At 44.6% G+C, this 27,876-nt stretch overlaps 4 protein-coding genes across 5 annotated transcripts; 1 reads left to right on the top strand and 3 right to left on the bottom strand.

The window, feature by feature from the left end:
- Positions 1 to 815: 815 nt before the first annotated feature.
- LOC120826846 (zinc finger protein 385D) lies at positions 816 to 10,519 on the bottom strand. The gene is made up of 8 exons (XM_040189409.2): positions 10,315 to 10,519; positions 8,871 to 8,977; positions 5,401 to 5,508; positions 4,763 to 4,925; positions 3,539 to 3,790; positions 3,262 to 3,446; positions 2,176 to 2,277; positions 816 to 1,868 (listed from the first exon to the last, which is right to left on the bottom strand). Exons 1-8 carry the CDS (start codon positions 10,322 to 10,324, stop codon positions 1,611 to 1,613), a joined length of 1,185 nt encoding a protein of 394 aa, XP_040045343.2. The 5' UTR covers positions 10,325 to 10,519; the 3' UTR covers positions 816 to 1,610.
- Positions 10,520 to 13,319: 2,800 nt separating this feature from the next.
- Positions 13,320 to 15,447, bottom strand: LOC120826347 (ras-related protein Rab-25). The gene is made up of 5 exons (XM_040188529.2): positions 15,126 to 15,447; positions 14,517 to 14,712; positions 14,192 to 14,385; positions 13,993 to 14,073; positions 13,320 to 13,896 (listed from the first exon to the last, which is right to left on the bottom strand). Exons 1-5 carry the CDS (start codon positions 15,160 to 15,162, stop codon positions 13,769 to 13,771), a joined length of 636 nt encoding a protein of 211 aa, XP_040044463.1. The 5' UTR covers positions 15,163 to 15,447; the 3' UTR covers positions 13,320 to 13,768.
- A 676-nt stretch (positions 15,448 to 16,123) lies between these two features.
- Positions 16,124 to 23,318, bottom strand: LOC120826346 (ubiquilin-4). Its single transcript, XM_040188528.2, has 11 exons — positions 23,097 to 23,318; positions 21,513 to 21,664; positions 21,255 to 21,403; positions 20,886 to 21,148; positions 20,578 to 20,736; positions 20,270 to 20,492; positions 20,011 to 20,150; positions 19,532 to 19,615; positions 18,086 to 18,201; positions 17,711 to 17,996; positions 16,124 to 17,620 (listed from the first exon to the last, which is right to left on the bottom strand). Exons 1-11 carry the CDS (start codon positions 23,289 to 23,291, stop codon positions 17,468 to 17,470), a joined length of 1,920 nt encoding a protein of 639 aa, XP_040044462.2. The 5' UTR covers positions 23,292 to 23,318; the 3' UTR covers positions 16,124 to 17,467.
- Positions 23,274 to 26,930, top strand: LOC120826345 (lens fiber membrane intrinsic protein). Of its 2 annotated transcripts, none has more exons than XM_078081617.1 (5): positions 23,274 to 24,896; positions 25,664 to 25,872; positions 25,957 to 26,106; positions 26,195 to 26,329; positions 26,557 to 26,930. In XM_078081617.1, exons 2-5 carry the CDS (start codon positions 25,698 to 25,700, stop codon positions 26,616 to 26,618), a joined length of 522 nt encoding a protein of 173 aa, XP_077937743.1. In that variant the 5' UTR covers positions 23,274 to 24,896; positions 25,664 to 25,697; the 3' UTR covers positions 26,619 to 26,930. The 2 variants fall into 2 exon arrangements, with proteins under 2 accessions (XP_077937743.1, XP_040044461.1); XM_040188527.2 differs by having other exon boundaries at positions 24,792 to 25,141.
- Positions 26,931 to 27,876: the final 946 nt, after the last annotated feature.

Raw genomic sequence — 27,876 nt, 5'->3', positions numbered from 1 at the left:
AGTCGGGCTTCTGTGTTGCTGACATGCTTGACACGAATTCTTCCAGCGGAGTGACGAACAGAACGCCTGCTCAAGAGAGAGAAGCGGCGAACGTATCGCGAGACAACCAAAGGAGGATGACACGAAGGGAGCAGAGAAGGCACTGAAGGGGGGGCGAGGGAAGGAGCCGGGGTTCGGGTTAAGCCCGAGGAGGCCTGGATTCTGACAGCTTGTGGAGGACTGGGAATCCCACTCACAGATGTTCACAATCACCCCAGACGATTAATAATAATAATGACTGCCATGACAACTGGTGAATCGCAAGGCCGTGATTGATTGGTAGATAATCCTCTGAATTGGGCGGTGAAATTATTTACTTTGGAGCTGCCGAGTGAAGCAGAAGCAAAAGACTGACTGGTCCAGTTTAGTGTCAGTCGGCTGATGAAGGCCCGAAACAAGAAAGCCTGAGAGGTCGGAGAAAGTTGAGGAAAACACACAGCTCGTGACTTGATCGATTGAATTTAAACTTCGACCTCTGACGAAATTGTCCTCCTTCACTGAATGTCAGCTCATCATCATCAGTGAAATGAGGACATTTAAAAAATTTTTTTACAACAGTAAAAAGAAACACACAATTGTGTAATAGTGCCAAGCTACCTAGATGGAACTCTCAATAGCAAGAGTGCACTGTGCTAACGGGGAAACTCACCCTGGGTTCCTCCTAAATAAAGTTCAATCATTTATGTAATTGATTAAAGTGCAATACTTTTCCAATAAATTAATAAAAGAAGATGCATATTGGAGGTGGGTGTATACATGTAGACACCAGCTCCATCTTGTGTTTGTATACGTAAATATTTATTTTTTATTTCTTTATTTTCTCAATTAGTATCTACATATGTGCAAGTGAAAACTTAAACTGTGTTTGTTTATCATTGTACTTATGATTGATGTTTCATGCATATCTTGAATATCAATCACATCGCAATGAAACAACAACCCTTAGTGGCTGCACACACACTACACCAAATATCAGAAGGACAGAACGGATTAATTAGTTTCCTTGAGTGAATCTGGAAAAGAAAACTCCTGAAAGTCCCCCGTAGCGAGCTAAAGGCTATGGCTACTGTTTTTATTACTATACAAAGATTGTCTTTTTTGAAGGAGGATGAAATGCAACTGACTGCAGATCTAGAATAACATATTAACACCGAGTGAAGTTACACTTATTTTTGAATAACGTGCATGTTGTGGAGCATTGGATTGCCTTCATTCAAGCATACTCTGACTGGTATATGTATATATATATATATATATATATATATATATATATATATATATATATAAAAGAATGACGCAGTCGTGCATAAAACATGTGGTAAAAGTTGGACTTCTATGATGGCTTTATCTGCACATGCACTGAAACGCACAAATGATCTCATCAGAAAATACTGTTCTGCTTCTTTGCATTTCCTCCATCGCAATCTACTTGGGCATTTGGGTTTTGGGCATGTGAAAGAATCTCGGGTTCTGGTCCACGACACCGGCAGCACTGCCTCATATCACGTCTTCTTCATGTCTCAGGTCCGCTTTTCGCTGCAGTTCAGAGCTGTTTGAGACGTTGACGGGTGTCAGTAAGGGGAAAAAAGAACCGGTGTGTGTGCCGAACAGATGGGTCCCGGTGCCGTATGCAGCAGCGCCTGGGGGAGGGTCTGACTCTGAAACAGGGCGGGCCTGGAGTTTGAGGCCGGGCGGAGAGGGAAGGGGGGCAGTATCACCATGGCAGCGGCAGCGGCAGCAGCAACAGGGTGCTGTGAGAGTCGGCGCTGCAGAAGACAGGAGGCCAGAGGTTTGGTCAGGTCTTGCTTCTTCTGTAGAGCGAGACATATCTGCAAACCACAGACAAACAAACTGCAATCAAGACAAAAGGAAATCGACCCGTTAAGTAAAAAAGAGGACAAGGAGATAAAGTCTTGTCAGCTACTTGGCCAATAGAGGCGCAAACTGTCCCAGTTCCTGCCAAACTGTCTTTCTTCTCACAAGGTCATAGGATAACAACATATCAGCCATGAGATTCTTCAACCCGCTTCGCTGACAAAGGGAGTGAAGCTTCTTGGAAGTTGGTCTAAAGAGTCACACAAGTCAAGCACAAGCACAGTGATGGCGGATCACCGTTAATCAGGCAGAGGTACTCACCGCCTGGAGACCCTGGTGATGCTGGACGGGGGCGTGAGGGCTGAACTTAGGCTTGGCTGGTTTACCTGCCGCTCGATCCTTGTGTCTCCTGCTGCTGATGTGCTGGAGAAGAGCATCAGATGGACAAACACGCAGTCAGACTCAGGCAGCGGCATGAAATGCAGAGCGTACAAAACAGAAGACGTCAGTCGGCTTTATTTCGAAATTTAAATAATCCGAGAAGAGATAATTGAAGGAAGCCTAATCAAAGTTCTTGGTTTGGGGATTCAGACAGCATGTTGATATTTTGTTGGCTCTGACTCAGATTTAAAATATTTATGAAGGGGCGGGATTGGAAATCTTTTAAATTTGATTGACAAGCACAAACAGATGGCTACGGCCACTAAATCAGCAGTGTACCTCTAAATATTCATGAGCACCTGGCCGAAGTAAACTTTTAAACATGAGCATTCATATCACGAACAGAGACGCTAAGATTGTCTTCCAATCTTAGCATCTCTGTTCGTTCCCTTGTCTTCTTTAGTCTCGCTGAAGAAGACAAGGCTCAGTCGCTTTGGTCTCATTATATTTGGGGATCTGTGATTTTAACTCACCTGCAGCGACAGGTGTAAGATGTTCGCACTGGGATTTGACAGAAAATATGTACAGCCCTCAATTGCCACTCTGTAATGCATACCTCATAAAAAAATATATATATATATATATATGTATATATATATATATATATATATACCCTTTTCAACACTGCAAAAAAGTGGTGCACAACTTCTTAAAGATAACATTGTAAAGCAAACTATTTATTTTGTCACTAACATCTGTCTCACAAAGATGTTTTCCTCAACAATGTGTATTTAAAATAGATTTTATTTTAAAAATGAGCATTGCAACAAAAAGTGGATTTTACTGACAGTATTTTTATAATTCTATACTAACCAGTTCTTCCCAATCAGGATCATCTAAATTTAGTCTGATCCCAAATCTCCAACAATGCTTGGAATAATCCTAAACTGCAATCGACTGTGTTTCTGTGTTATCAGTCCATCAACCGACCACTCGGTCACAGATCAGACATTTTTACCAACTGACCTGTTTGAGCTGAGTCTCTGAGTTGACGTGCACGTCGCAGATCTCACAGTGGAACGTCTTGTTCTGCAGTCCGGTTGGCGACTCGCACGCCGCCACCACCAGCTTGGCCTTCACGCCCGTCCTCGGGAAGGACTTGATGGCTCCCTCGCCGCTCCTGGCCTGCAGCATTGTCTTGTGCTTGGTGCCTGAGCAGATGTAAAGCCACGTCAGCGGAGCCCTAAAAAACGCGGCGCAGGCCCGGCTGAGCTCGACTGCGGCAGCGCGTTCAGGTCCTCACCTCTGTTGTGGGCATGCAGCTGGGAGGCGGAGTTCACAGCGACCTTGCAGAGGGAGCAGTAGAGCAGACGTAAAGCTTTCTCCTCTTCTGTTTCATGCTCCGGAGCCGCAGCCATCTCTCCGTCTCTCCGTGCCTCGGGCTCCGGTGTCCTCAGGCCAGCTGCCAGCGCGGAGTCTGAGGGTCTGCTGAAGGTGTCAGCGGGGCCGCTGCCCGGCGATGACACCTCGGACGGAAGGTTCGCTGATGTTGGCTCTGAAATGCAGGCAGAAAAGAGCAGTAAGAGAAACCACCAACACTTTTCTGAACTCTTACTGTTCACAACAAGATCGGATTTCATGACGTGCACAGAGACAGATAAAAACTCACACATGTGCAGGTGTCTATGAGCTCTCAACATCCCTAATCACACTCATTTTCAACGATTTCCCCAAGGCTCTAACTACCAGCACCTCCATTTAGGGTTTGGAGTTAAAAGTTGATTTTGCTCTATTGTCTTCTGTCAGACCGACTTGTAGAAGTTCCCTGGAGGAGCGTGTGCTGATTTAAGGATTCAATCTTTGCAAATAACAATGATTAGCTCTGCTAAAGCTGAGTGGGTGACTGCTTGTTGCTATTGACTCCCCACTCTTGGAGCCCGACTAGGCTGTTTGTTGAAGCAGTCTTCAGAGAGCTCTCCTGTCGTCTCATCCACTTCCCTTAAACCTGTAAATTATCACTTTTGCCCTCACCCTTCAAACACACTCTCACAGCAGGGATGAAGCACGATTCTTCAATCTTTTTTTGCATTTTAGCTTGCAGCTAAAACACCTACACGCGTGCAAAAGTAGCAAGTGGGCACTGACACACACAAACATGCTGGAAAGCAGTCAACGCTTTGATAGACCTCCACAATCACGTTAACACATCGCATGCACACACTACTAAACTCTCTCAGACACACTATACAGCTACCTACTAATCACATTTACGTGTTCTTTTAACGTTTTTGCTCTTAGGAGCCCACTTGAGAGATAAATGTAGATATGAAGAAAGAACGCAGAGTAATTCTCAATCTTTATGCTCTTCACGGTGAAACCCGAAGCAGCAGGAGGTTTATCGCATCAAAGAATTAAAGTCATGCCTGGAAAGAGCTGTACATTCGTATATATATATAACATTGTCGTATATTTAATTTCTGCACAAACACACACACAGACACTAACATGTGCTTGCAGAGATACACACCTCCTGTGTCAGCACTCGAGGGCTGTAAGCAAGGGGACGGGAGGATTTGCGATGTGGTTTCCCTGGCAACCGGTTCAGAGGTCCGGATTTTTAAATCGGGGGTGTCCATCGCTTTCAGCCTTTTTGAGTTTTTGGTGTCAGCAGAGAGTGTAGGAGCCTGAGCCTGCTCACACAACAGCAAACAAGAAGGAGGTCAATCATTATTTTGTTATGTGACCCTAAAAATGTTTTCATATCAAGCAACAATACACTTGAATCTAAATGTAGCCGGAGCACATAGTATTAAAGGCTGCTCTCCCTTTACATAGATAACAGCTGTTTTAACACAAGGAAGAAGCAGAGGGAGAATTGGAGGAACTATGTCTCCCAGCTGGCCTGGGAACGCCTCGGGATCCCCCAGAATGAGCTGGGGATGTTGTAGGTGAGAGGGAAGTCTGGGTCAGCCTGCTGGTGAAATATGGTGAAATATTAACAGGTGAGCACGTTTCACCAGATTCTGAAATGGGGCAGGTGCAACCTCAGGGCGGCCCTCCTGAGCCATTCAACTAACACAATGACGTAAGGGTGTGCGTGAGAAATAAAAGCGCTGTGAAAGAAAAACAATCCAATGTGCGTGCTTCCCACACGACGTCGCCCACCTCGGGGTTACACCTCAGTGGGCAGAATCCGCAGGAACCCAGCTTCCGTTTCAGCGGCGCGGTGAGCCCGAAGCCAGGGCCCATCACAGCTTTACGGATGTGATCCATCTGCAACAAAGCAGAAACGTGGAATTAAGGTCACGACTGAGACTGAGTAGGTGGTGATCACCATTAGTGTTAATAGCAGGCTGTCTGCTACTGTTATTTGTGTGCACCTTTCGAGAAAACCAGATCCATTAAATCTGAGGTATTGAAAGAAGGAGCTTAATGGGGTAGTAATTCCCCAGATGCACACAAAAGCCCATGAATGACCTTTTATGCACTGAGGCAAGACCTTCGACTAACCCCGGCTAAGTGAGTATGAAGCCCTTTGCACATGTGCATTTGAAAGTTGCCAGTCAAAAGCTTGAGGGTTGCTGACAAGGGGAAATGAGTAATAATCACGTTGATGTTGGCCAGCATCGGGTCACTATTTGTCAAAAGACTATGAAATATACTTTGGCTTAAATTCTCTCTCAAGAGAGACGAGAGAGTGGATAAGTTGTAGCCCAGTGGAGTAAATGAGATAAACAGTAATCAACAATGGTGTGTGTGATTTAGTAGCCATATGCTAGTTTAGCAGACAAGTGGCATTTGCAGAAAAGGGAGATTGGATGATTTTATTTTCTACACATAAACGTGTAAATATTAGAGTCAAGAGTCACCTGGCCTCCACTCGCCACAAAGGGACAAACTCTAAACTACATTTTGCAGCCACTTTTCCGACCTGAGGGGAGTGAGTGCTTCATGCTGAGCATCACCCAGTGCTTGAATCACATCCTGCTCAACACAAACAGAAAATGTGACCTTTCACCACAAGTCTAGGTTTCTTTGTCAGTGTGCATGTCATTCTGTTTGTGTGTGTGTGTGTGTCCACATCTACACCCGTAACTGACCACACATCACACTCGGAGTAATAAAACCCAACAGGCATTTCTGGAGCATTACAAACTTATTACATGCGGTGAAATGTAGGGAGCCACGTAATCATCCAAAACCAGTGCGGCTACAAAGGAATCTGTCCGTATATGTTGTTGTGAAACAGCCAGCTAGTGATGTAAGACCTGAGGACAACTGTTGCGCTAGAGATTCGGTTTTGAGTGTCACAGATGAATTATTTGCTCTTCAAACGTTCAAAAACGTGACTGTCTGCAAGTCAGTGTGTGTCTGTGTGTGGGTGTGTCTGTGTGTGTCTGTGTGTGTGCACATTTCCTTTGATCATCACTGCAGGCAGCTGCAGTGGAATGTTTCACTGGTCTCTTATCTCTGTGTTTCCCTGCAGCTGTCTGTCTATGTAAAGCTCAAGCAAACACATAAAAACAAAAGTGGTTCTATCGTGCACCAACATTTGATACACAAATCCTGAAATCATAAAAGTTTTTTAAAAATCAGTAACTGTACTAAGCAGAGACATATACAGTGAGTTTTCAATGCATGTCAACAACAACACAGCCACATTAATGTTAAATATTTACTGCTGTGTCACTAATTGCCCCCCCCGTCACACATTCCTCACTTTCCTCCTCCATCCGCCCCCCTCTGAAGTCTCTGCCTCTGTCGTCCGTGTCCGGCTGATCAAAGTCACCTTCCTGCCTCCCAGCAGACTCACTGTCACCTTCCACTCACAATCCACACTAACACCTGTGAGGAAGTCCCGCCCCCCCTTCTTATTTATACCCTCTAGTTTCTTCTTTTTTCTCTTGTCTGTACTAAGACACCCGCTCATTAATTTCCTGGAGACTTACTCTGAACGTAACCGTAAACACATTCTTAACCCTAAAATGTAATCGTTTACGTGATGAAGACATGCACTTTGTCCCCAACGGGAAGGAAAGTCCCCTTAGTACGACTGTGTAAACAGATATACGTCCTCACGACCTACGTGTATACACGCGACATCCAAGCTCTTGACTGATTGTGACATTAGAACAAACAAAGGCAGTGTGCTCTACATTAAACAAAGACCTCAGTAGACATCGGGACCTTCGTTCTGACGACCTCATCCTCTGCAGCGGTTGTGAGTCAGAAGTGCTCATCTGGATGGAGTGAGTTGAGGCTGAAACATGTGGCCAAGTAAAGCGAAGCGGACTGTCACTAGCGAGGCAAAGCCAAGCATTGCACGCCAGACAATATTCCCCCTCGGAGTTGCAGAAGTGTTGAAAATGAAATAAAAGAAGAGAAGTTATAGAAGGGATGCTATACTCTGCAGGGGGAGGGTCTAGTGAGTTTTTAGAAGACATCTTTCAACATGTGTTAATTTGTGAGAAAAAAAAGTGAGTTTTTTTGTGAACTCAATAATAAAAAAGGAAATTTGATTTCGTGTTTTGGTGTGTGCTGTAAAGGAGCCAGGGAGAAAATAAATAGAGGGAGAGAGGAGGGTCTGGCCAATGATGGAGTGATGCAAAGTCAAAAACTCTGAAAGTAAGAAAGAGTGCACGAAGAGATGTGGACGGCGACAGCGGGAGACAAGTGGAAAATACAAGAAAAGAGAGCTGAAGATAAGAGTGCGATGGAGCAAGAACAACACAGTGAAGTGCACAGGGGGGACGAGAAGGCGAGAGAGAGGGGAGAGAGGCGAAATGGAGGGGAGGGGGGGGCCGAGACCTCCTCAGGTGGCAGAATGGCTTTTCGACAAGAGGGAGAGAGGCTATATCCCAGAGACACACACACACACAATCCTCTCATTCTTTTAAAGTCTGTATTTCTCCTCAACATCAAAGACAAAATCAAGACCCAAGTTATGAGCAGGGAGGTATTTTCCCTCAAAGTGAATCTGGCCAGACTCCGTGATGTGAGTCATCTCAACTTCCTCTCAAGTTCAGGTTTTCTAACAGGTTTAGTGAACTGCGAAGACAATAATCACATCAGGGGTTTTTTTGGGCTTCATGTACTCACAGCAAATACAAGTGTTATAAAGGTGTTTTGTGTTCAAACACGCAGCAGGCCGGGGGGGTCAAGGTACATTTTCACTCTGCGTCGATCGAGGCCGGAGGGAAAGACAAGAGTTAAGGGAGGCGTACAGCCTGCGATCCCCTGCTATCCACTTATCAGCCCTGCCTGACACATCTACTGCCTCTGAGGCTTGGACTTGGCTGCGTTTCTCTCCACCTTCACAGGCACGGCTGGGGGGGAGGGGGGGACGACAGATCGCTCCGAGAGGAGCTGTGTGAGGAATATCAAGGAATGAGCTCCACCCTCCAGCTGGTGTGGAAATGTCACAGCTCTCGACATCAGAGGTGATATATTTGGAAACGGTGTAGGCAGCTGTGTATTGAAAGAAGCAGACTGCTGCACGAGACGAAACACTTGGCGGGCAGGAAGTCGACGAGATGAACTGATCGATTTGGGGATTTTTCGATTTTTCTTTATGGAACGAGCGGTTGGTGAGATCGCGGTTGCCGTGACAACCGACGATGACCGACTGAACTCACGTTGGTGAACCCCGGCAGCAGGTGGAAGGGCACGAGGGGCTGGGGATCCGGGGGGAGTCGCACTCTGCCCGGCGTGGGGCGGGCCAGCGGCGGCAGAGCCACGCTACCTGGGGAGGAGACAGGTAAACATGGGAAGAAATGACAGATCAGGGGTTTTCCTACTTACAAATAACACCAAGGAGTGCTGTAAAAACACATGCTCAAGGCTCAGTTGTATTAATATTGTTAGATGTGCTATTGGTGATTGATGTGCTTTGTTAAAATCCAATGAACAGCGTTTGAAGTGATGAATGTGATATAACATTATTTGGACTATTAAACTGCTGACTAGAAAAAAATATGTTTGCTGTCCTTCTGTTTTATTTAAGTTTCACTCACTGTTGATAAAATAGAAGCACTCAGATCAAAAATTTAAAAAAAAAAGATTAGATTCATAAAATACGAGGTTGTCTGTTCAAGTTTGGTTTGTTTGTATTTTTGCATACATGTTTTATAATTTAAAAAAAAACTTAAATTGAGTTTGTTAAAAAAAATCTTTCTTTGTCTGTCTGATTGTTCTGGATTATGTGATTAAACAATATGGCAGTCTGATATCCATCTGAGAACTTCCTTCACAGTAATCAGGTTTTAGGTCTCCGACTGTGTTTTAACACACGCACGCACACACACACACACACGCACACACTTCTGGGTGTTTCGGTAACTACAAAAAGTGCTGTCTCGCATCGTGCTGCTGAGTCCTGGTTCTGGAAGCTTGATTTCTACCTCGTTTGTTGATTACAAATCGATTTAAAACAAGCTCGCGCGTGTAATCATCATAATCAAGATCACACCCATCCGCTCCGTCGTCCGCCTGATTGCATAGAAACACTTTTAACCTCATGTCAGAATATGCGCACGCACGTCACGTTGTATATTTGCTTCAGCGTGCGCGTGGGAAGGTGAATTCAGCCGCGATAAGGTGTTTAACCCACAGTGTGACGCAATAATTAAGGCGCATTCTCTGCTCTGGACACGTGGAGGATCCTGCGCGCATCGCGGTGTTTTGCATCAGCGCAGTCCGACTACATTATCTTCATATTGCGACACAAACTTGAGGACAACGATTCCAATAATACTGCCCTCTATTCCCAAATGGAACTATTCAATCGTTTTCACCAGAGATTTAATGTGTAAAATAGTTTTCACTTGGATAAAAATAGCAGTGAACATAATTCAACAAACTGCATGTAATAATCTAAAGCAATAACATGTTTTCTCCTTCATCAAACGTTGTCCCGTTAGGCGGCATAATAACACGGACCGCGTGTCATTTCGCTCCAAACTAAAACAAAGCTCATTTCCCAGAGCTGCACATCGTCTGCAACCTGACCGACTTCATCCGTCTCATCGTAGCAACAAGTGACTCCGCTGCAACACATTAAAAAAAGGATCGTTTACGTACCAAAATACATGGCAGCACCGAGTGAAGTCCGTTTGTCGGTGTGAGATTAATTTATTATTAATTTATCTCCATGCAGAGAGAGTCTTCTCCTCCACAGGCTGTCTTCCCCCTCTCTCTCTCTCTCTCTCTCTCTCTCTCTCCTGCGGCGCCGACGCTGCTCCTTCCCATCTGGATTACCCTCCTCCTCCTCTCTTCCTCCTCCTCCTCCTCCTCCTCCTCTGCCTTTATCTTATCGCCTCACGATTCGTGTTCAAGTCTGCTCCTGTATCTACATTTCCCAGAAATCTGTTTTTAACTTTGTAAACAGACGGAAATGACCCTAATGAGTGCGCAGTACCACCCTGGGTTATTGCAGCCCCCCCAAGCCAACGTGAATAAATACAATAAACACATCTGAGTTCACAGAGCATCAGTCACATAACACCCCACATGAAAGAGAGGGTTTCTGACCATTAACAAAAGTAATACAGGCAGATTTCTTTTTTCAGGCTGTAATAAGCAACCCTTGCAGAGGGGAAACCCTTCCCCTCAGGCCACAGGGGGGCTCCTGTCCGCATGCCCCCCCCCCCCCCCCCCCCTCTGGAAGGAGCCCCGAGTTGTTCTCCTGCAAATGCTTTCCCATCCTCGCCTTCCTCTCGGGTCGTGGTATTTTTAGATGCATCCCAGAGCTTTCAGTGCATGGAGAGGAAACTGCACACGACACATGACTCAGTCATGAGCTGTCTCATTCGCACCGCATGCAACGCACGCAAACATCCGTAGAGAGTTTAGATGTGCTGTACTTTTTGACACAGACCTTGGTTCAACTTTCTCATTCCTTAATGTTGTGTCCCCCCCCCCCCCCTCCACCCACCACTCCCCCCCACCCCCGAGTGAGCGAACAACAACATGTGTTTTCTCACAATCTCCAGATCCACAGAGATCCAGCCCTGGAAAGCTGTCAATTCGACAACTGTTCTTAAAAAGCGCGCGCACACAGCCCTCATTACACGGCCGACATACAAAACCAAACCATAAAGTGAAACATTTTCAACAGGAAGGCCGGGTGTCATTCAGGGAAACAACTCAGTGGAACAAAATAGCAAGTAAGCGCCTGCATCTTCACGCCCGTGGCTGAGCCTTGTCATCTGGACTGCACCTCCATCCACAAGCCACATGGAACCAAAGCTGAGGAGAAAAAGGGCTTCGTGTGAGCTTCAGCCAGGTGTCTCTGGGGAAATATGTTGGAGCGCTGCCAGAAAAACGTCTGGGTCAGAGGAATTTGCAAAAGTCAAACCGTCACGGCTGTTGATAAAATACGTCACCGTGCTAATGTGACTGAAAAGGTTTCCGTGCGTCGACTAAAACATGTCATGTCAAAGATGTCATCCTTACAATGTACACACTCAGCGGAAAGCTCACCCGTGACACCGGCCGTAATGTGTTAATGACAATCCAATTTCACACTCTTTCTGCTCTCGGCTTTCAGTTGAGAGCAGCACTTTACACCTGCAGCCGCTTAGCGCCGCACTCACAGACAAACACTGGGGTTGTCACGGCAACTGCGGTACGTAATATTATGGTAAGGAAACCGATGCTCACGTCAGCTTGTGCCTGGCAGGCTGCTGGATTGTACGCACCCGAAGGCACCGCTCGTGACCTTGAATACGGACGGCCAAGTGCAACAGACATCATAGGGGAATTTACTACATGGGAGGAGGTACAAGAGAACACAGAATGATGGATGGATGGGTTCAAAGGTCATAAGCACACAAAGTTCACAATAATACTCATACAGATGTGACATTGCAAAAGAAAATTCAAGGAGCACAAGATTACCCACAAAGCGCTGGAGGAGCAGGTCGCTCAAACGGGAGATAAAAAGCTCCACGTTGGGGTCAGCGGCGCCGTACCACTCGTCACTTTAGTATATATGAGGCTCTACATGTCAAGTAGCATGTGCGTAATAGCCACCACATGTATGTGATAAATACTTTCCGACCGCTTTAGGAGCTTAGAACAAGGTCAGAAAAGGGTCTGCACACAGATCCTGGAGGACTTTGCTAGAATCTGTAATGTGGTAGCTGACAATGAACAAAGAAGACTTTTCTTTTTAATTTGTATTTCATCACTTGTGCAAAGATAAGCGCTATCTTCATGCCGAGCACGGAGGGAGATCTACTGATGTCATTACCTTTTCACCTGTGAAGCCTGTTCAGCCAGCGTGGATTATTACAGCAGATGCTTTAACTCAGCCAATAAAAATACCCTTATTCAAAGAAAATAATTAAACATTTTGCAGAGCCGTCCCTATCATGGTAACAGAGGAGAAATTTAATAAAGGATCTATGGACAAACACGCCCCATTGGATGCACATCTGTGAGCCAGAGATAGTTAATGACATTTTGGACAGATAGTCTTCTATCACTGCAGTAGATTTATATTCTCACAGTTGTGCAGTATGAGCCTGTTCAATTACAAAAAACCATACGATCCGTGAATAAATGCATTATTTGTGGGGAAAGTCGCAATTAATTCCCTCCTCCATGGGCTCGCTGATTAGCTCGTCCAAAGGGCATCAGAGGTCGCTACCATGGTGACAAAACTGCAGCGCCACATGAGCTTAATACTGTAATCATTAATGAAACGAATAGTGGGATTAGATGGCGGTGAGAGTCGTGATGGAGTTAATGAGGAACGGGCTTTACATGTCATAGCAGCACTGACATCTAGAGGCGGAGGAGAGACCACCGCGTCCCACTTGTTCTTCGATGTGAGCCTTTATCATGAAGCAACGTGTATTAGCAGCTCCTCAGCGGGTCCATGTCTACAACTACAACTGACATTACATTTAGTCCAGTGCTGGAAGATTAATTCAGTTATCTGCATTCATTCGGCATCTCTAGTGCCTGCATCAGATTTTAAACACACTGATTTGTTTTGCATTTAGCCAAGGCATATAAATGAGTACACCCAAACACGAAACATGCTTATGTGTAAATGCATTAATAATATTCCTTTAATATAGTCAATGGTTTAAATGTTTTATTTAGGCAATTTTCTTTGATAAAACCTCTGCACTTTTACGGATAATATTTTTATGACTAATTTTATTAGCATTTATAAACGGTGTGGAGTTTTTCTTCCAACGACCTTTCTCTGAGATCCGCCATGTCTCCTATTCCCTCATCACATAATAAAGTCATGACTTCGTCCCATAAAAGAAATAGAACTTTACAACCTATTTTTAAAACATAAGAAATTTCTTATTTCAAATAACTATTTCAAATAAAATACGCCCCTGAGCCGGCACAAGAAATACAGCATATAAAATACAGATTTTCCCAATATCCAAATCTTGATCTATGGTTTTGTTCTCTGTATATTGAGTGTCGAGCAGCTTCCTCGCTCTCTCAATCATGCAGGAGCCTCGGCGGCTGTCAGCCATGACGGAGCGGGGTCCTCACAGGTCGGCTAGGAGCCACCGCAGCAGTTCCTGCGCTCCCCGTGGGCCTCGCTTTTGGGTCCGACGGGGTTGGAGAGGGTCACGGCGCAAATGGAGCCGCGGGTCACCTCCCTGCTGGCCACCTTCCTGTGAATCGCTGGAAAACGGTGAAACAAAAAAAAAAAAGATGGCAGGTTTGCGTCAGGGAGTCACTGGGAGAGGACGTACTGTTCCGCGCGCTGACTGAACGCACCCAAGAGGACGTCGGTGAAAGCATCCTCCACGTTGGTGGAGTCCAACGCCGACGTCTCCATGAACAGGAGGCCTCTCTTCTCTGGAATAGTCCAAGGGAGGAGGGGGGGGGGGGGGGGGGGGGCAAAAAGCACTATCAAAAAACAGACATAATCAAGGGGAAATACTGAGCCCAGTGATTAAACCGGGTCCCAGCTGACCTGCAAAGTCTTTGCCCTCCTCCGTCGGCACGGTCCGGACGGACTCCATGTCCCTCTTGTTTCCCACCAGCATCACCACGATGTGAGGGTCTGCGTGGTCGAACAGCTCTTTCAGCCACCGATCGGCGCTCTCGTAAGTCAGGTGCTTGCTGATGTCATAAACCAACAGTGCTCCGACCGCCCCCCTGTAATACCTGAGAGGGGGACACCAACGGCTGTGAGTTTCATCTTCTTATTCAAACTGCGGACGACGGGAGACCATTAACTGCCACACGTGTGAGCAAACACTGAGTGTGTGTGTGTGTGTGTGTGTGTGTGTGCCCACGCTGAGGTGATGGCTCTGTAGCGCTCCAGCCCAGCTGTGTCCCAGATTTGGGCCTTGATGGTGTAGTTGTCCAGCATAACCGTCCGCGTGCTGAACTCCACGCCGATGGTTGTTCGACTGTCGTGGCTGAACTCGTTCTTGGTGAAGCGAGAGAGAAGGTTGCTCTTTCCTACACCGGACTCCCCTATCAAAACCACTTGGACAAGAACAAGCAAGAGAATGTGGAATTAATTAATTATGAAGAATGCGTCTGGTTAACTATTTGCGCTTTTTTTCTTGGTTTTGTTTACACATTAGGTCCAAAATCCAACCGTGAATGGTGAGAACTACTCATGTGTGAGGGATCAGACATAGAATGTCTGATTCTTCACACATAGAACACTGCTACGTCACAGCGACGTGGCCCCGCTGGGGCCGAGGCTACTTTGGAATGAAAATTGCGGCTTCAAACACGCAACAGTCTCAGTTGAGCAGGAAATGATCATTAGTTTCTTTAAGATGTCAGAGCTAAATGAACAGTAAGCTTTTACTTTACAACTTCTACAGAACAGACACCACATACGATTGATCTCTTCCGACACATTCACAGCTAAAGCAAACAATACTCACCTTTGAAGACAAAATTGTACGACTCATCGGACCCCATGCTGCATTTAGTGACAGTGGATTTCTGTTTCACTTGTTAAATATCCTGGAGTCACTGTCAATATTAGTTGACAAAGTGGAGAAGCCAAAGATGAGACTCTCTGTAGCTTCCTCTCTGATGTGCAAACGGTGAAAACCGAGGACAGAAAGGAGAGCCGGCTCAGCGTCTCCTTCTCTATCTATCTGGATAAAGGGAGCTCGTGCCTGAGGACAGACGGACCGGCAGCCTGCCGATCCCTCGTCAGCTGACACCCAAGGGAGCTTTGGGGGGGGTGGAGAGCCGGTTGAACAGGTGGAACCACTGGCAGTTAATGATCAGAAAGAGACTCCACCCATTCTTTCCTTTTTATGACAATGAACCTCACCCAACAGGTGGGTCGGTTTACTACTACACGACGGTTTGGCCACAGGAATGTGTGAAGATTTGATCTGAGAGTCAATTTTGACTAATTGGCTAACCTTTCTTTTCTGGAAGTATGCCCAAGGCTTTTTCCAAAGCCAGGAAAAAATCCCTTAAAAGTCTATTTAAACCCAAGTAAATATTGATCAGAATAATATTATTATATTTTTGTTTCATAAATTTATGATACAAGTTTATAAATATTAACTACAGGTTCTAAGCATAGATGGCGTGGTATGCTCCATGGACTGTAAAACTATTTAAGGCAAATTTGTAATATTGGGCTATGTAGATCTAATTGAGATGGTTTCCGGAAAGCCGATTTAGATTTTATATGAAAAAATTGGGGATAGTGATTATGTATAAAACAAAAGCATACCAAATAAACGGCCAACTTACCTCTTAACATGACCATTTGTTACCCAAACACAGCTTATCTGCATGTTAAAAGTATTGTTATGTTAATTACTTCATATTAACTTCCAGACAAGAAAACAATGAATAGAAAGCTACAGATGTTGCACCGTCACAAGGCTATAATCACCTGACACAGGGCGTGGACTGTTTTTGACCATGTTTTATTCTTCTTTAGTACAGTACTGTTAAAAGTTAGTTTCAACATGTTCAATTGTGAGATGGATTTTCCTTCCAGCTGAGGTCAACAGACAAAGCAAAGCTATAGCAGCAGTTGTCAAGGTAACCACAACTACAATGCTGAGATTTTCCAGAAAAACAGAAAAAGACAACCTACAACTTGAATTTTAGAAATTGTATAGTGCCACCATACCATAATTGTTTGTACAGCCTTTCCATTATTTATTCATTTATTATTTCACTCACTTAATTTCAATGTTTATTTTACGCGAGACAAATCCTAATCATCTCTAGGTACTAACTGCACCTCAAAAGAAGAAAAATATAATGAACAAAGAAGAATCAGATTAAAATGTAAGGAAAGCTTGTTTGTTTCATTCGTATTCATTCTCACAGCGTCCTCTGCTACGGAGCGGCTGTGATATTTGATTAGGGTTGCCGTCCTGCATCACGCCGTGTGGAATTTAGAGGGGGTTTCTAATCAACCGCTGTATGTAGGGTGTCGTTGGCGACAATGCTCTTACAGGACAGGGAAGGGAAGGACAGAAGGCACAGCAGTGGTGCCTCAGCAGGAAAAGACACTGTGCACCTGTGAGTGGGCACTTTTATCTGGAATGACAAATTACAAGTTAAGGTAAGTTTGGAGGGCGTCATTTTGTCAAGCGCTTGCAATAAATAGTGGGAGTTGTTGGGCAAATAAACGGCTATTTATGTAGAATCTTGAGAATGGGGTTTCAGAGCAGACTGGGGTTGAACGTCTGTATGGACAAGTCGTTTTCCTGTTGCCGTTCAAGTTTACGGTCAGTATGCCAGAAACTCTTCATGTATTGAATTGCTAGATAAACGCTAACAATCTGCCTAACAACGGCCATGTGTAAATCAGAGCCACAGCCAATCACATCACATGGGTTTCATCTGTATAATGCAAATCCCTGCGACACTCTACTCCAGTTTATGCAAAGAAAACAAGGAATAAAGAAATGGTTGGGAGTCCCTTTTCAGGAGAGGTTTTCTCTCCTTTCTCTGCACCAGAACACCCCCTCAGGATGAGAGATGTTCAGTCCGGCTCTACAGCAGCATTCTGGGACAGAGATCAGGTTGAATGACGCAAAAAAGTGTGGATACTAGGGAATGATCGGAAAACAGATGTAGAATGAGGGTCTAACAGATGCTGCCAAGTGTCTTCTGTAAAGTTTGGGACAATACACCTAAATTTCTCTTGGTTCTCTGTTGATGCTGGGTGTGTTTATGAGTTAGGTATGTATGTATGTATGTATGCACGTGTCTGTGAGTCAGTATGTACTGTATGTCTTTACGAGGGCTGTGAGCCCAGCAGTCTCTCGATAGCGGCGTTGATGTCTCCTCCAGTAGCAATAAGGGCCTGAAGGTTGGCCTCGCGGTTGATGAAGCCCATGGCGCTCAGCTGATCCAACTGGGACTGGAACCGCACTTCTGGGGTCTGGGTCTACGGGAGGCAAAAAATAAATCCCATTTCAAAAACACAATCATACAGGCGCGGAAGAAGCAATATCCTTGCACGCGTGCATCTGTGTACCGTTGCGCTTCCTCCTCCGCCAACTCCACCAGCAAACATCTGGAGCATCTGTTGCATTAGCTGCTGCTGGGCGGCGTTTGTTCCCGCGTTGCTTGGTGAGGAAGCCGGGTTCTCTGCTGGCAACCCCCCACCTGTGGGCATGCCTGGAATTCCACCAGGAACTCCACTTGGAGCTCCTCCAGGAGATCCACCGGGTACTATGCCAGGAATTAAACCAGGGATTACACCGGGAACTCCACCAGGAATTACACCAGGAACACCGCCGGGAACTCCGCCTGTCATCAAACTACACCAAAAAAAAAAAAGAAAAAGGAGGAGTTGGAAAAAAATTGAACAGATAGCGCAATATCTGTGTAGGTATCTGTTGGAGCAAACCTGGGCATGAGGCCTGGTGCTTCTGTCTGCAGTGTCTGCAAACCCTGTTGGATCTGCATCAGAGCTTGCATGGCGCGGGGGTTGGTCATCACTGACAGGGCCTCTGGGTTCTGCATCTGTAACCAAGCAAAGAATTGACCAAACTTTCAAGCAGCCAGTCAATTAAATGCAGATAAAGAAAAAAAATGCCAACACTGAAGCCAAATATTATAATATGCCAATATTCATAATTAGAAGAAAATAAATATTGGAGCCATTCCTTATTGCATTTTATGAGGACTGTGCTTGTGCCTTACGGCGGTAAATAATTCCCGGGTGAGTTATCGGACTAAAATAGGGGTGAGCAAACTTTTTGGGCCTGCGGGCCACAAGTAGCAAAGCATTTATTTGCAAGGCAATTTAACAAATTTGCAAGGGTGTAGTTCCCCTGACTTCATGAGGACCAGGGACCTAAATGCAACACTTTGTTGTCTTTGTCTGTTTAGTCGTAATGCCTTTGACATGGCCAACAGAAACTTCATGGTCCTTTATTGTTTCCACTGGGAAATTGCTTGTCCCAACTACAAAAGACCCTTAATCGTTCTACAATCGGTGCAATACATTATTTTTGGGGATGGATCTTTCGTGTGTCTGTCCTCCGGGTTTTCCTACACCTGCTATGTGCTGCTACAACCTTCACTGTATCAAAAGCCTCCACCGGTCACGTGTGTTTGTGCGTCTATGTTGCTTAGCAACGAACGTACGGTGGACGAGGCGTCTTCTCAAGACGTGGCGTGTGAACTGTTTTAAATGAGCGTCTCTCACTGTCAATGCGTGAGGCTTCAGAACCCTGCAATGAGTTTATTACTTTAGACGTGTCTTGAGAAGACTACTGTAATGGACCGTCTGGCTAAAAACTGGCTACTGTCACCAGTACACGGAGCAGCCAGGACCGCATGGATCTCAGCTGGCCGACGTCTGGTCAACAGCCCGGAACTGTTAAACGGGTCTTCATCTCCACGCACTGCTGTCTCTGTAGTGCCGCAGCTTTAGCCTGCTAATGGTTAGTTTAGCTCAGCTGTCTACGATTAGCTAAGGAAGTGCACACTCAAAGTCACCGAAGTGAAAATGGTCGTCGCGGTCCGTAGTCTGTTTACATGAACCACCGCTGCACCAATGTAACCGAGCGTTCTGGGTCCGTGCATGATGCACTTATGACCCTTTAATAATAGCTGTTACACTACAATAAAAAATAGAGATGTATATAGAATTACACCCGCCAAAGTAGTAAGTGAGAGAGACTGCTTTACTCGCCACAGCCGAATTCCACCCGCATTTGGCAGGTGCTAATGTCAAGCCCTGGTATTAGGCATGTTTCCATTTAAGTGCGACTGAAAGTTCGGGGGGGAAGTTTGCAGCCCATCGGGCCGTATTTTGCCCATGTCTGGGCTAAAATGTGCGTGATACCTGTTGCAGAAAAATGGGCAACTGAGATCTGAACTGGTCCTGCAGCTGTGGGTTTCCAGCAAACAAGGGGTTATTCATCAAAACCTGTTGGAGACAGACAGAAAAAAGGACAGTTGATAATTACATTAGGCATGGATCAACACCAAAATGTTGAATGACAAAAATAAAAGCACTTCACTAAGGATTTTCTGGTTTGGTGTAATCAGCATTGCTCGTGAGAACCCAGTAAGTCGGAGCTGTACGTTGGTTGGAGCTTAACAGACAATCCACTCTATTGAGTATGCAATAAATGGCGGGGATTATTTGCCTAATGCACAACAGGCTAGAACCTATTTACATTTTATTATGATTTAACATGTGGTACACAATGTGAATAACAATGCGTTCTAAGGCAAGCTTTGGGTTCTAATATAAAAAGGCCCTGTTGGTTCATGCAGTACAGTGGCCCGTAGCCCTGCCCACATCTTTCCGTTTCATACCTGGGAGGCCAACTCTGGGTTTTGAGACAGTGACTGCATCATACTGCGCATGTATGGAGCAGAGATCATGTTTTGCATCAGCTGAGGGTTTTCCGAGATCTGCTGCAGTAGACTCTGCATGCCCGGGCTGTTAAACATCCCTGCAACACACAGAAAACAAAAAGGAGTTTACATGCACCTAAACACGTAAACAAAGGATTAAATTGATTACTTAGCAAGCAGGTGTATTGAGAACCACAAACTCATCCATCATACGTACCATTGCCCAGACTGCCAGCATTGATTCCCAGAGGATTGGACACACTGGGGTTGGTTCCTCCAGTGGTGCTCGTGCTTCCTGTGGAGGCCCCGCCACTCTCAGAGGGGTTAGAAGAATTTGGTTGCCCCCATGGATTGGGCAGAGGCTCCCGGTTCTCTGTCCGTGATGGCTGGGCGCCTGACTCAGAGTTCCCACCTAAAGCCGAGAATGGGTTGTTTCCAAACTACAGAGAAAGAGATAGTTAACCCTTTAACGCTGGCAACTAAGGCCAGACATGGATTGTATCATTAAAAATCCCTACAAGGTACCTGTTCCCTGGCAGCGCTGAACATGGGTTCCTGGATGTCTGTGTACATCCTCCGCAAAGCATTGTAACCTCCTGGTATGCTTTCCAAGTTGCTCAGGGCCCGGTCCTGGTTTCGCATCATTTCCTGCATCATGGCTGGGTTCCTCGCTAGCTCCATGGTCTGGGAGTTGAGATAAAAGCAGCAGGGATGCAAGTCAGTTGTAGTTCATTCTAAACACAGGAAGTAAAATCCTAAATAAACAGTGCAAAACGTGTATTCATGCAAGAGTCCATTCTCTCTGCCTTTCAGCCCCGCTCCATTTCGTTTACCTGTCTCATAAGCTCAGGGTTGTTGAGCATGTGGGAGATCTCAGGGTTGCGTTCCATTAGCTGCTGCATCTGGGGGTTCGCCATGATCATCTGCCTCATTAGGTCTGGGTTGGACATCATGTTCTGCACCAACGGGTTCTCCATGATCTGAGACAGCATCTCTGGGTTGGACATGAGCTGCCTCTGCATCTGCTGCTGGAGCTCCATGAAGTTAGATGAGCCCATGCCCAGTCCGGACAGGCCGGCCAAGTCACCAAAGCCAGCTGAGTGACAGCAGATGGGCAAGCGATGGTTTTAAACATCATCCATGAGGAGCTGAACTAATAATGGGGGTTTGGAGTGTAAATAGTAACACACAGGTGGACTCACTCAGTATGTTGGGCGTCTGTGTAGGTGGTACAGCATTGCCAGTGGAGCCTGCTGTGGAGGAGGGGGTTGTACCTGGACTAGAGGTGGAGGTATTGCCTGCTTGAGTGGTGGTTGAGCTTGAGGCTGAGGTGCTACCGCCATCTCCTGCCCTACAGAGTAACGGTACATATGAAATCAAGTACTCGTGTAGGCTGGTAGTATTTACATATTATTGATGCAGTTAAACACAAATTTGTTGGTATAATAATTTAGCCGTACTTATGTGCTGTCTTTATGACCAGGTGAACTGTCAGACCATCCTTGATGCCGTGTTGGCCAAGGCTGTCGCCATCCTTCAAGATCTTCCCTGCAAAAATCAGAACCAACTGGTCCTGTTTGGCTTTGAACCGCCTCGAGATCTCTTCTTTAAACTAAAAGACAGCAAGAAACGGAGAGAGATCGAGAAACGAACAGGAGGGACAGAAAAATGAAATTAAAAGGATAATATCAAAAGTAACATTGATGTAATTTGAGCTGCTCAAATTTGTTGTATGTTCCACATCAACCTTGCGAAATTTCCCAGAAAGTCCTCTGAAGCCCAAATCTGACAAGTCAGTTCCCCCCCAGTCACACTACTGTGTGAAGCACAATTTGAACAGAAGTTAGTTTAATCCTGAAGGAGGCTGATGTCATATTTCATTGTCACAGTTAAAAACTGGATATATAATGTTGAGAATTATGCTTAGCGACGTTATGATTTAATTTGAACATTTAAATGAATTCCACTACATGAAACAGATTGGATAGATCTACTAACCAACACAATAAAAATAAGTTATTTCAAAAAGTCAGATTATCAGAAGAGGATGAATGTCAAGTTAATGTTATCTGTGGTTTAGGACTTTCTTATTATCTCTCTTACTCCATTGATATGTAATTATTTACAGAGGTTTACTGTTATTTTAAACCCTACGTTGTGGCAGCTGATGACGATCGAAGTAAAGAAAAGACAAGGAAATCTGTTAATTGCACGTCCTCATATTGAACAATGTCACAGCTCCATAAACAAAATGTGCATCTTAGAGAATAAAATATAGTTTTCATACAGTAAAGCTTCATGTAACGTTACCGTTAGATAAAGATTTCAACACACTTGTGTAAGGGATCTAAGTCCAACGTGAAACACATGAATATATAACCGTGAAAAGCACACAACCAGACAAAAATGTTCCTTCACATTGAACCTACATTCAGGATTGCGTGGTTTCACTTCAACCCGTCGCCGAGCCAACATCAGCTCGGGGAATTCGGAATATTCCCCAGAAAGCTGAATGACTCAGTGGCAGCACTGAGAATGTTCTAGAGTGATAGCAAGCGTTAGCATCTTTCAAGCTCTCTCGAGCTAAAATAAGAAATGGAAGAGATTCGACATATCCCTTGTCCAAAACCACTTCCATGGTTCCAGGCCAATATTGCTAGAACGCCACCCGTCAGCTGTCACTGTTTGGCTACAGTTTAGCCAAGCTATCGTTGGCTTAGCTTGTAAGCAGAGTTAGCTAACTAAGCTAGCTAAGTGTTACCGTTAGCTGGCTAGCCGATTAGCCATTTCGAAATATTGACGAGGTCATCTCTCTCTTTTGGGTGTCTATAACCTTAATAACACCAAGCAGTTGTTGAACCAAGCAGCAATACTCTCGCCCAACACGACGTCTTTGATTTCACATACTATCAGTTAGCCGGTAAGAGTAGCGACAAATGCTAACATGGCTAACTAGCTTCCTCGCTGAAGTTGTGGGCAGGGGCATGACGTTAGAGCAGGCGCTGAACCGCAAAGCAGCTCCCCACAGGCGAAAATGGACAAACCTGAGTGACAGACGCATCTTCTGCGATGGCGATTTCCTCTTTGTCTTTAGGGGTTTTTACTGTGACCTTAATAATAGTTCCTTCCGATGCTTCAGGTGTATTATTGTTGTTATTCCCAGGATCTGCGGCGCCTTGGTCAGCCATCTTTATTCCGCCGATGGAACAGCTCGGGTCTGGCGTCAGCTTCCGGATCATAAAAGGTCAAACGTCTTTCCAGAACGTGTGAGGAGTCCGCTGCCTGGTCACCTCGAGCACAAAGATGAAAATGTGTTTTTATTTGGTGTGATGTTTGGTGAAGATTTGGATCAGATGGATCGTGATCAAGTGGTCTTGCGTATTGTGATGAATATTTTCTTGACTTAATGACGTTTAATTCACAATTTCACAATGAATACTTAAATTGACAGATTAATCAATGATAAGAATCATTACTTGCTACCTCAGCAAAAGCACACAACTTCAATTGGGATAAAAAATAAACACCCTTACATTTTTATTAATGGGGCTGGGGTCACAATTTGAACATTCAATTTATTTATGAGCAATTATTTAAAAAAAACGTGGGGCATATGATTCATATTCGGTGTTGATCCCCGCTGACAGCGACAAGATGTCATGATCAGTTGCTTTTTGACAAGCATCGCATTGTTCTATGTCAGCATCTGTGTGATCAACAGAGATCAGAGGTGGACGAGGCTGTTTTGTCACTTAAATAAATTGTGTTTCTTTAGTCGTGAATACATCTCAATATGGTCCCGAATGGTCAAGCTCCTTTTAGGGAATCAAACCTGCAACTGATGTTATATTAGACGTTCATAATGGTGTGAATTTAGAAATGATAATGTAAATCCGGCCTATTTTATGGATGCCGACCTGAGAGTCATCCTGTGGAAGCCGCTCTGTTTCAGTGGGGATGGAGCTAAAGGTGCATGTTTAATTTACATATGCTTAGCCTAACATTGTGCTCTCTTACATTTTCCCTTACCATTTTTGGCTTCGTCATTTTTTTACCCATATTTATCCAGAGAGACCACTGGAAACAGGGCCTCTAAAATCCACCCAGTACAACTAAAATCTGTTGGCCTCTGGCAGCTCCACTGGAGTCGATGGGCCTTCAATCTCTTGTTCATTACCTTTATTGGGATTGAATGTGTTTGATAAATAGAGAAATAAGAAAGAGTTAGAAAAGGGCTAGATACTGTTAAGCCCTACAGTCCGAAAGTTCATCTCAGATATTATATATATGTGTATATACTGTACTTATCTATTTTTAATTAAGAAAATACTAAAGTAGAGGTAGAGAGAGAGAGAGAGACACTGTCCCACTATACAGCGCTCCCTCCATATGTGTCCCTCCCCACTGCCTCTGTGTTTCAAAAGAAAGAAAAGTGTGTGTTTCAGCATGTTACATTGACACAGACAGTCCTGCATACCTATGCATATCCCCAATTCTAGACCATACCGTTTACACAAAAAAAAGAAACATGGACCACCATCCCTTTTCCAAGGCCTCACAAACCACCCACCCACTCAAATGTACAGGGTCACGTGCATTGTGACCCCTATGGTGTTTCATTCAAGTGCATTTCACACAGGGAGACTATTGCGGCAAAGCATTTTGCTTTCATCGACAGAAAAAAACGAGGGGGGCAACTTTCTGGTTGTCGTATTATCTGTGACTCTCTGTCTCTTTGGACCCAAGTGAGCAACGGCTCTCAGTCGCTCTCTTCTCCCCTCCACTCCTTTCTATCTCTGCCTCAGAAAGGTGGACAGTAGAGAGGGTGCATTTCCAGAAACAAGGTAAGGGATCAAATTTCAGGGTTTTTTTTGTGTGTGTATCCTACAGCAACACATTTTACATATGATGACTGTGGTTGGACAGAGGCTGGCAGAGTCAGATAAAACCTCGTTACAGCCGAACAAGCACTGGTGTGACATGAGGAGTTGAACGGAGGACAACAGCAACAAACTGCAACATCATAGCTTTCGCCGTGGTTTTGTTTTGCATTTGTTCCACATATAGTCATGGTTTCACTGAAGAAGAGGTACGTATGTTTGAGGAAACGGTGGTTGAGTGTAAAACCTAAACCTAAAGCAACGTGCTGTTTTTACATGCTCATATTTAAAGTAATGTTTTCTGTCTAGCTGTTCATGTCATATGTTTGTGGTTGTCCGTAGATGGCTTTATAATTAGCAGGAATCATTTGTGGTTTTAGTTAAATCTGGTAGCTCACTGAAATTCCCCCAACAGTGCAAAAACATTAAAAGAAATTGTAACTATCACAACCATTTTTAAAATGTTTTTTTGCACTGTTGGCAGAACTTCAGTGAATACATTTGAATGACACATTTAAGGGACGTTATTGTACATTTTCACAGGATATTTTTAATGTACACTGTCTTTATCTCAGCAATTAGATTAGATTACAAGTCTTAAAATAGAGATGTGTGTATTTCATTACCAAATCTCTTCAATTTGACAATAAGAACTTCATGTTTGTTTGCAGTACACAAAAAGAAAATATATGATTACTTATCATCTATAATTTTCTCTTTTCACATTGCAGTTGCTCTGCAGCGGCCCCGTTATCTCAGCTCAAGATGTACAGCTTCATGGGAGGGGGCTTGTTCTGCGCCATTGTTGGTAACATCCTGTTGGTGGTCTCCACTGCAACTGACTACTGGATGCAGTACCGCATGTCTGGAAACTATGCCCACCAGGGCCTGTGGAGGTACTGCATGTCCAACAAGTGCTACATGCAGACTGACAGCATAGGTAACGCACATTAGGTGTATTATATGTTTGAAAACACCTTCATAATGATGGCATGTCTGATGATTTCTACCCGCTTGCTTCCAGCTTACTGGAATGCCACCAGGGCCTTCATGATCCTCTCAGGGATGTCGTGCTTCGCAGGCATCATCGCTGGCATCATGTCCTTCTCCCACTTCTCCTCCTTTGAAAGGTTCAACCGCTCCTTTGCTGCAGGAATCATGTTTTTTGTCTCAAGTGAGTCTTGTTTTCTCCTGAATTGGCGCACATACATTTAACTTTAACTTAATCATAACTGACATGTGCCTCCCTCTCCCACTTATAGCTTTCTTTGTTCTGTTGGGAATGGCGATTTATACTGGAGTGACAATCAACTTCCTGGGAAAGCGCTTCGGTGACTGGCGCTTCTCCTGGTCTTACATTCTGGGCTGGGTGGCCATGCTCATGAACTTCTTTGCAGGTGAGAAGATATATGTTTGGAATCAATCTTTGTCCAGATCGTAAACTTTACGCTATTGTCAAAGAGCTCAGAAGAAGCAATAACCAGAGAAGCAAGAAACTTTAAAAAAAAAATAAGATCGTAATATATATATTAAAGTCAGATTGTTTAACATTGTTAGTAGAAATGTTGACTGGAACTGTGTTATCTCTACATCAGCACTAAGACATTGTCTCTGTCCATTGCAGGTATTTTCTACATATGTGCCTACAGAATGTGTGAATGCAGGAGAGGAAATGGTCCACGGTAGATCGAGACAGAATCAAAAGAAACAACAGAATCAAACAGAAGGCAGCAACAACTGATCCAAGGAGGAGGAGATGACGTCGCATGCTGATCCCGGCTTTGACTGTCTCCTAAACATGTTCTCTATGTTATAATGTGGATTTATCATTTGGTATAGTCACAACTAGCTTGACGATGATTTGCAAATAGGAACTAAATAAGTATAATTAATGTAATAGGCTATTGTTAAGAAATTACTTTCTTATTAAAAACATTCTAATTGTAACTTTTTGGCGATTTTTTTCTAAATTGTAACAAATAAAGCTTATCCTCAAAATGTGATTTTTTTTTTACGACTTTACTGATTGGCCGCCGGAAGGTGGCAGCACTAAACCACTTCACTTAGATGTGGACGAAGGAGTTGATTCAGGATCAAACATCAGACTGTTTTGAGTCATCAATCATCTACAGTCGATAGAGCAAGTTCAGAGTCTCAGAGGGCAGAAGCACTTTCAGGAAAGTAGTATGTGTACTGTATATTGCTGGAAGGTGTGTAATGTGGTAATATTAGTCTACACGGCATAGAACGATACCTCAAAGGAACACAGTGCACAGGTTTGTCTCAGGATTCCCCCCGAAGCTGTTTGATCTGCTCCCACTTCAGCACTTTGCTGAGAAAAGATTCCCTTCAACTATGTACATTCATCATCAGTCTGTTGTTTATGGGAAAAAGGCTTTGATTCTGGCAGCTAAGCGTGATCTTCCACAACATGTTTGTTGACATCCCCTGAGTGTACTCAAGTACAGTCACCGCATGGAAAAGTGATTTTTTTTTCTCTCAAGTGTGTGAAAAACAGGCGACGGTGGACACAACACAACCTGAGAAGAAAAATCCTGTTCCTGGACCGGGGGGGGGACCAGGGCGGTGTCTCAAGCCAGTTATTGTTCACTTCCCTTCCTCCATTTTCTTGGTACTCCTCTATTCCACTGCACCATCAGCTGGGAGGAGAGGAGCAGAAGCTGCCGGGATAATGAATGCTTTGGCTACCCGGTGACGCAGAAACAATGAGAGAAATGTAAACAGTCACTGGGCCGATCCCTTGATCCAAGTTCCCTTACTTGGTCCCCGTGGCTGCTGTGAAGAGATAAGCTCTGGTATATTGTGTGCTTTTCTCTTGATACTTTCATAACGCTGCTTATATAAGCTTTCACCGAGGTCGGGTCTTAATAACCCGTGGGATGAATTGGCAAATGTTCACATACTAGTAAAACTACGAAATGAT

Source organism: Gasterosteus aculeatus, chromosome 10, assembly GCF_964276395.1.
Source record: "Gasterosteus aculeatus chromosome 10, fGasAcu3.hap1.1, whole genome shotgun sequence".
Classification (NCBI taxonomy): Eukaryota; Metazoa; Chordata; class Actinopteri; order Perciformes; family Gasterosteidae; genus Gasterosteus; species Gasterosteus aculeatus.
This window is presented reverse-complemented; position numbering and strand designations above follow the sequence as displayed.